Source organism: Vanessa cardui, chromosome 4 (genome assembly GCF_905220365.1).
Source record: "Vanessa cardui chromosome 4, ilVanCard2.1, whole genome shotgun sequence".
NCBI lineage: Eukaryota > Metazoa > Arthropoda > Insecta > Lepidoptera > Nymphalidae > Vanessa > Vanessa cardui.
The window spans coordinates 7,900,031-7,909,349 of record NC_061126.1 but is presented as its reverse complement, the minus strand read 5'-3'; the positions used below and the strand labels follow the sequence as shown (position 1 = coordinate 7,909,349).

At 29.3% G+C, this 9,319-nt stretch overlaps 1 protein-coding gene across 4 annotated transcripts; it reads right to left on the bottom strand.

Annotated features, from left to right (window-relative positions):
* Positions 1 to 367: 367 nt before the first annotated feature.
* Positions 368 to 8,567, bottom strand: LOC124544079. 4 transcript variants are annotated; one of them, XM_047122499.1, is made up of 5 exons: positions 8,510 to 8,567; positions 2,789 to 6,777; positions 2,586 to 2,706; positions 2,001 to 2,123; positions 368 to 1,848 (listed from the first exon to the last, which is right to left on the bottom strand). In XM_047122499.1, exons 2-5 carry the CDS (start codon positions 6,760 to 6,762, stop codon positions 1,660 to 1,662), a joined length of 4,407 nt encoding a protein of 1,468 aa, XP_046978455.1. In that variant the 5' UTR covers positions 6,763 to 6,777; positions 8,510 to 8,567; the 3' UTR covers positions 368 to 1,659. The 4 variants fall into 4 exon arrangements, with proteins under 4 accessions (XP_046978455.1, XP_046978454.1, XP_046978456.1 ...); XM_047122498.1 differs by having other exon boundaries at positions 8,311 to 8,566; XM_047122500.1 differs by lacking the exon at positions 8,510 to 8,567 and adding an exon at positions 7,678 to 8,301.
* Between the last annotated feature and the right edge of the window lie 752 nt (positions 8,568 to 9,319).

The following is a 9,319-nucleotide window of genomic DNA, read 5'->3' as shown; positions in this document are numbered from 1 at the left end:
AGAAAGTAATATAATCACCACGTTTACAAAATGTGTCAATCCTATGCTCAAGAGGAATGGGTTTGAAGACAATATACAAATCCATTGTATATTATATGAAGTGTTTTAAAATAGTCATATGCCGTGAATTTGTAGGACACAAATTAATTATTATATAACTATAAAATGGCGTTGATAACAGGTTTTAATTCATATACAGCGACATGGAATCGAGGAAATCATAACCTTACACTAACGTAGAAACTATCATGAAAATACCATGAGATTTAAAATCAATGTCCAGCGCCTTAAAATTATAAAGCAAAATATACCTCTGCATTATGCTGCAGTATTTTGCATATGGCTCAATGATCAATAAAACACATAATGCCAACTCTTATTATATATATTCATACTTAAAAGATAAAAAATGTTGTACATATAACAGGTGGATACCTCACACTAACAGCTTTTGAGCACATAGCACGTATACCTAAGTTTATGTTTTAAAAAGGTTATTTGCATGTTTTGGATGTCTCTAGTGCACATTTTTTTTACAACTATAACTACTTAATATGAAAAATCCTTTGAAATGTTCCACAAACTTTATTTGGCAATTGTAAGCAGTTTTGTTTTAAAGTTAAAGTAATGATCTTACAGCATATCACAGATTATTTTCCTGCAGGGAAGTAACAGAAAATTATAGTAACATTAAAAAAAACAAATTTAGATCTTAACATTGTTAGTAAGAAATTAAAGCCATGTCTTAATTAATTATTTTTGACTCATTGGTGAAGGTATTTAAAACTACAACTACTTTTGTTGCCATTCGATATTACTGGCTATCTACTTTTACAAATAATAATTACCTAGCGTACTTAACGTAAATTCAAATAGCTTTCTGTAATCAAATACCCAAGAAACGTTGAAAGCATAGTCCATTCCACGAGTCGAATTCCTACGAAACGAAATACTCGCAAACCATTGGTCAATGCGCACGGCTAGAGATAAGTAGACGAGTCCGATATGTAAGTAATCCAATGAAATCATTTGGCTGATGAAGGTCACACATATTAACCTATAAGCGCACACTGGCGATTTCCTTTGGGAGTACGTTTCGTGGATTGGACTACGTTTTTGCCAAAGCAAATTTCTACACAACATATGATTTAAATCCGAATCGAACTTATGTCTACAATTGTTTCTAGGAAAGAAGACAAACCAAAACTACTGAGATATTTATGCAAAACATATAAGTTATAATACACAAGTAGCTCAAATTCCACATGAATAAACTTGGATTATATCTGTTGGAAAAATAACGTTTGAAATAGACATTCATGAGATCAGTTTGTCGCAAACTTCCACGGCGAATTATATACAATATAATTAAGATAATTACAATTAACAATACCTATAAAGGCCGTAATAGAATATGTACAAATACTTATCATAGCTATTGAGTACTTAAAATTTATTGGAAACAATATTGTATTTTAGTTTTATAAATTAAAATTTCTGTTCATACTTTTCCTCTCATTCAGCCAGGAATCTTAAATACTATCTCTCCACTAAGCGGTTTTAGTGGAGAGTTGTATCGTTATACAAAAACACATTTTACACCAAGAAAAGAAATAACGACTGTACGAATGAAACGGTCCTATCTCACTACACAACACTTTATTCAGAATCTTCAGCGTTACTTTTTATATTATTAAGCTGATCGATCAATTCCTTGCGAAGATCTTCGGACGCTTTGGAAAACGATTTCAATATTTCTCTTTTCTTTGCCATAGTTTTATTCCAAAGAACTAAACTCTCATCTTCTAAGTTATCACTAGTTTCATTTAATTTAGTCATGATATTATTCTGAAAGTCAAAAGTATATTTATAATTGTTAATAATAATTTTTTTATGGTATTTTTGCACAAAAATACTTTGGGTTAGGTTTCAGGGTTAGCTCTATAAATATTTTGTCTGGTACTCATGCCATGCTCCTCATATTAGATATAAATATTTACCTTATCTGTAAGGTCGTGCATAACAATGTCATCAAGAGCAGTACTTGGAGAATCCACATTTCTTTTTGATTTTATATTTTTCGACAACTCACTTTTGAGATGAAAGCCTTTTTGAATCAACATCTATAAAATTAGAACTTAAATTAATATGTTACAAAAATATAATTTAATTTAATTCACTTAAGAACATTTCAAACAAAATTATAATTTTAAGTTTATTTTACATTAAAAATGGTACAATATTAATTTCCTCATTGCGTTACTTTGTTTCCGATTATCGCAATCTTAATCTAGTATAAAGAATTATAAAATTCTGAAAGTCACGAGGATAACATAACATATTACTGTTTTGCCATGGAGGCTGTCATAAAATATAATAAATCAAGCAATACGTTTGATCATCAAAGAATGGCCGCTTATCCCTCCTCTAAATAACCATTCAATTTTAAAAAAGTGCCTTTAAAAAAATAAATAATATTTGCTAATTAGGATAGCATCACCTCAATTAGCATTACTGCTTAAATTATCGGGAAATTTAAAAATATACTGAATATAAATGAATAAAATGTTTAATTTTTGACTCACATAGTCTGGAGTTAAGTCTTTTGCCTTTAATTTTTTCTTGATGTTGCTATCAGGTAAAGACTCAAGCGCATGCCACTCTAAATGAATATGCCTCGGTATATACATTTTTCTAGACATAACCCTGAAACAGAGCAATTTGTCAATAGAAACATTATGTTTTTGTGGTTATTGTCAATAAGGTGGTATATAATATATTTACTTACTGAGTTATTTTATTAAAGGCTTCGTCTTCTTTATAGAATTCGGTGTATTTAAACCCAGGAAATTCAAAGCTCAATTCATTTTCAGAATTCCGTCTGCCAGGAATCCAACCTAGATTCTCTACATTTTTACAGACAATCCAAACATCTTTACACGTATTATCTTTAGTGCAAGGGTTACTAATACTTTCATCCTCGTCATCCGAAATAACGTAGCACTGAGTTTGTTTATTTACTACGGATTTTTCAAGAAATTCTTCTATGTCCATATCCATGCTATCAATAGACTCTTGATTGTTAGTTTTCTCTTGACCACATAATAATTGATTTTGAAAAGATCTTTGGTTAATCTCTTCCGGTTTTAATATTAACATACCCCCCTCTAATTTCCTTTTTTGTAAATCATTTGTATGACCAACATTCTTAAGCGTTTTTGCTTGATTTGCAATTTCTTGTACAGGTTTTTGTTTTTGTAACATTATTCCTTTTTCCACTGGTTCTTCAGGCTGAGTCAAATATTGACGCAATAGTAAAGGCGAATTTAACAGAGGTGCGTTTGAACTACTACTATCTTTATTTATTAACATATTCTTTTTAACAAGAAAAGCGCCTTTGTATTTTAATTTATCTTTATTTTGTAAAGGTACCTGTTTTAACAAACCGTTCGGTGCCAGTTGGAAAAAACCATTCGTCTTTCGTATTCTTATGGGTTTAACTACTTTACCTACCACCCCCTTATCAGTCTTTTCATTAGAACCCGTTGACGTTGTACTTTTATCGGAAACTTGTTGATACTCGTTTGTACCATCTTTTGAGCAAGAGTCAGTGTCTAAACTAAGCATATTATTACTGTCTGCATTACTCGATGGCATATACATTAAAGGATTATCTATAACATTTAAGTTATCAATTTTATTAGTAGTTATCCATCTACCTCTTGTGGAATTAGATTTTCTTACATCATGCATATTTCTTATAGTTTCTATACCCAATGCCTCATCTTTTTCATAAGGCCCGATAAAAACATAATTTTCTACATCACTCGGTATGGCATAAATACCAAAACTTGGATTGGTTTGCGGATAACTGCAATTTTGGGATGAAAGTTTCACCGTTTTACCTGACACCTTTGCAACATTTATTGCTTTTATAATACTTTCATACTTTACAAAAAATCCTCTTTTGTAAAATCGAATTTCAGTAAAATCATTTTCAACTGTCATTACAAACCATTTAGATTGTTCCGGAGTATTTTCAGATGTCTGATTAAAAACATTTTCCAATGAACAATTCAATTCATCTGAAGAGTTATCCGTAATTACTGGCATAAATTCTAAATCAGAACTGCATTCACTTTGAGATTTTGGCCGTTGTGAAATAATTGTATCTATTTCATTTTCTTGTGTTACGTTACTTCTGTTATTGTTTACTTTTGTAACCGAACCAACTAACTCCCAACAATGTGACAGTCCACATAAAATACAAAAATTATCTTTTAGATCGGTTGCATTTGTAAGTAAGTTTTTTACCGTTATGGGATATTTATCAAGATCGGATAAAGCAATGTCATTTATATTAATACAATTATCAAATAAAGCATTTTTTACATTTACCGCCATGAAAATACGATAGGGTTGTTGTTTAGATATGAGAAAGTAATTTTTCTTTTCCCGATATCTATCTAATATGAAGTCCCAAGGATATAAGGCCATTGTACCTAGTCTTGGTGGATGTAATGAATGTTTAATTGGACCTTGATTAGTTCGTTCTTTATATTGCTTATAATTTGATTCGAGCCATGTGACAAGCTTTGTACTTGATAATTTTTTAACATCTTTATACTCTAGTGGAATTTGTTCAATAACATTATTCAATAAATCATTCGAGGTTGAATCGATAACAACGGGTGTATTAACATTTTGAGAAACAATATTTTCTTGTGAATCTTCTTTATTAATTAAACTTGCCAATTTCTTACGTAAAGTTTTGTCGTTTCGTTCCATTTCCAATATTTTCTTATTTGTAGTATGATAGTATTCCTCACAATGTTTTCTGCCTCTATAAGGTAGTGTTCTAATACATTTTACACTTTCAAAGTAGTCAAAAGAATCTAATGATGACTCATTACTTTCATAAATAGAACGTTTCCTATTTGCTTTGGTATCTATGGATAATTCTTGCCTAGTTAGGTCAATATTTATAACCACCTTTTTAATTTTTTCAGGAATTTTATTATTTGTATTCACAGGTTCCTCTACTCCCGGAGTAAAACTTTTTGTAAATTTACCCTTACAAAAACATTTATACAAGTTGTGGACCATACACCAGGGCTCAACGTTATTAAGTACAAGATTCGTGCAAAGAACTGACAACGTTTTTTTTGCGTTATCTTTCGTTTTTAGGCGCATATTACTATAAAACTCAGCATACTTTTTTGAAGTTTTCCAATTTCTTTTTTGTGATTTTAACACTATACTTTTGTCATCTGTTACTATTACAGTCTGATGAAATTTTTGTTCCTCTTTTGCTAATGTTTGTCCCAATTTTTGGTCCAAATTCACTAATCCCGGCAATATATCGGTACAATCATTATCAAATGAATCCGAAAGCCTATAGTTCGAATAGTCACATTTACATTGAAACATACATTCAAATCGTCCACAGTGTATTTTTAAGCCGTAAGAGTAGTTCAGAGAATCACAAATACACCCTAAGGTACAATGAGCATTAGAACATACATTTTTAGCATTTAATTCTGATTTATCTGAAATTCTGATAACAGTAACATCAAGCCTATCTAGCTCACCGTATTTTCGTTTCCCTTTTTCTTTTAGGTGATTTGTATTAGAACAGCTGTTTGTTACTATTTCTTCTCGCGTTTCGTCTTCTCCAAAAAACATTGCATCTTGATTTAAGCTAATTTCGACAGCATCAATTATATTATCTACGACGCTAATTACCTCAGACAGTATAACTGAATCATCTTGTGTCGTTTGTATTGGTACTCTTTGTACTTTTTCGAGATGTATAATATCACTATCGTTACGCATAAGTATTCTATTTTGAAAACACTTATAATCTAAATCAAACGTAACATTACAGCTATCTTTTGATTGAACTGGAATTCCCTTTTCATTTGTACCCAAAACAGTAACTGCAAAATCTGCCCATTTCGGACTAATGACTCCGTCAGAATTTAACAAAAAGGTATTTTGAAGAAATGTATTGATAACTGGAGCCAAGGGCTTACCATAAGAGGGTTGTATGTCAAGACCAGGCTTCGGTAACGTGACTACTGCCATGTCACCAAACTGATGTTTTTGGTAGGAATTATCTAGACATTTTTTCTTCGTCAATGGCCCAGGCTTAAATTTTACATTTAAAGAATTTTGAAGCAACGCTTTTTTTTTCTTTAAATTATTTCGTCTGTATGTTGAATTATTTACAGAAAGTTCCTTTATTTTACCAATATCATGTTTACATATAAATTTACTATTCCCTCCTTTACTGCCATTTACTTGAATATATTTCCCATTAAAACGAACATACTGATGAGCAAATTTTTGGTCGTTTGGGTTAATATTTATAAGCATTTGCCAAGCCGATCTTGAAATAGGAGAACTTGATTTTAGCATTTTTCTAGCTATTTCTTTCGTTTCTTCGTCTTTTGAAGAACCTAGCCTAATTTTACGTAATAACATATTTTTCTGTTTTTCTAGCTCATCTGGCAAATAACTATTGATGTCCGCTTCAAATATCTTTCGAATATCTTGAACAGTTTTAACTTTCATTCCATTCTTCTTCTTTGGTACATAATATTTGTCAGTTTTATGTATAAAATTACAATCACTGACTTTTTCTAGCTTATCTACTACAGGCGTAGCTGGAACAATATTCAATATTTCTTGCAAATTGTTTTTAATATGATTCTGTGTTCTTATTATCGTCGATGAGAATACTTTTTTTTCGACCTCCATTTCAAAAAGACGATACTGAAAAAATAGTTCATTTATATTTTTGCATAGTGTATAAATTAAAATAAAACAGATACTTTAATAAGCTTCGTTTATTTTTATGTAATAGTTAGTTAATTTCAATCAAAGTGTGAAAAAAGTATAAATATTAAATTAGTAGCAGTATCAGGTAATAGTAGGTTACAAAAATGTGATTTTCATTAGTAGATTTGGTCGCTGAAGATAGCAATACCACCCACATCATAAACAATTCTTAGTTTTTAAGAAAACTAAGTATAACTTTTATACTCTATAAATGGGTATGGGGTGGTTATAATTGGATAATTAACAATGAATTTTAATTAACTATCATCGAAATAACGATAACAGAAGCTTCTCTAGGCTTTTTGTAAAAAAAATAACCACTAAAGGACAACCTCATTTGACACTTGATAACAAATGTAAGACAATGTAGACTTGAACAGACGGATCGATTATGTGATACACACTTTCTCAATTTATCTTTTAACACCACTAATAATTTAACCGAGGTAGATAATTATTAAACGGAGGAATTTGAAAACCAGATAAAATGTCGAATATACCAATAGAACCACAATTGAGCAGCATGGTGGAATAACCTCTATAACTTCATTTTGAGCGGAGAGCAGGTCTCTTAGGTCTTAGGCTATCGCTAATTTTGCTAAAAAGTTTTTTTAATAAGATGTAGTTACGTAAAGAAATATCTACTAATTAGTCATGTTTCTAAAACGTGAGTCAGTAAGTTTTAATTTCAGAACCGATTAAAATAAACAACGCGTCACATATTATTAAGATGGCGACATCGAAACTATTTCTTTTTAGGTTATTTTATGTTCAACTTAATTATGAGAATTAAAATCAATTAATAACAAATGGGCAAGTTGGAAAAATACTCACGATTATTTAGATAAATGTTTAATAGTTTTACATATTTTACTACCACGGATCAGTTTATTTATGACGTAAAAATCGACATCGATTTATATGTTTGGCAAAATGGCCGTCTGATTGCCCAAAAAGTAATTCAATATTTTTCCCCTTTTAATATATATTTCTTTATTTAAAATTATTTTTTTATTTTTTAAATAAACTAATTGTATTTCTTAAGCCCGTTATTATAATCGTTAACTTAAATCATTCTATAAAAGTAACCTTAAACTGAAGCGTTGTTTCTTGTAAAATCATCAGTGCTGCCAGTTTAAAAAAAATAGTAGGAAATAAGGTATTATGTTTATTCATTTAAAACATACTAAACGATACGTTATAACTTCCATTTAATGAATTACATTAAGAAACAACAATTTAATGTATTTTAATTTATAAAAGTACAAGAACAATACATCAATAAAAATTTAAGTTTTCTTGTTATCAAAAATAGCAATTACTAAACTTGTCTCGCAACTTTAATGTACATAAACCTCTCTGCATTCAAAATATATAATTCGCGGATTAAATATAAACTTTTTATTAATCGTTTACAAAATATTATTATTACACATGTTAAACAGCACAAAAAGTAGTTGCACGTACCTCGCAGCTTTTTTTTGAATATTTGTGTTCAGATTTCTGTTAGAGAAACATCACGTGATCAGTTGTTAAGATGGCCGCTTATATATTTAAGCTCACAGCCACGTAAAACCAATCAGATTAAATCTTTACTTTCGAATTAACAAAATACACGTTTTATCAACTATATTGATATTAAAAATTAGATTTATGCATTACTTACTGTATTTTAATTATAATTTAAATTATTCTATTACAAATTATTCTTCAATTTATCCTTTATCACAGATAACATTTATTTTGGCCATAGATTTTAAAGTCATTTCACAATGACAGATAAACAAAGAAAATATATTTTCAAATACTTTAAGCTTACAAATGGAAGTATGTTCATAGAAAATGATTTGATTTATTTTTTTAGCTTTTTTTAATGTTATATGTACTTTTCGATTTATGTCGAGGAATCTAACAGCCTATATTGTTCATATGGGACGACTTATTCGCATTTTCGAATATTATTTAATCTCACCTATGTAAACCTATTGTGTATATTTAAAGAACATAATTTAAAATGTTTGTAAATTATTAATAAAATTACTTCTGCCTTTCAACATTTATAAATAAATATAAAAAATAATAATGGCAACATGAATGCCATATAAATATTAAATTTGAGTTGGATTATGAAATATAACATTATTATTAAAAAAATTAAGAGTCGATACATCATACATTTTTACATATAATTGTAGTCTTAAATAAGAATATAGGCGAGTAATTTAAACGTGTGGTGTAAACTTCTTGTTTTGATATATAAGACTTACCGAAATGAATGTATCAGTAAAGTTCAGTAAATTGTATGAAATATTATTAAATTGTCTTATTTGTTATTCAATGTAATATAAATCGTAATACTTTTTTAAATCCAGATATTTTGTTATATATAATTTAAGCAAGCAGGTATTCTATTTTGTCGCTATGAATCCTTAAACCAGTGTTGTCAGGTTTTATTGATAATTTTCATAGACACATA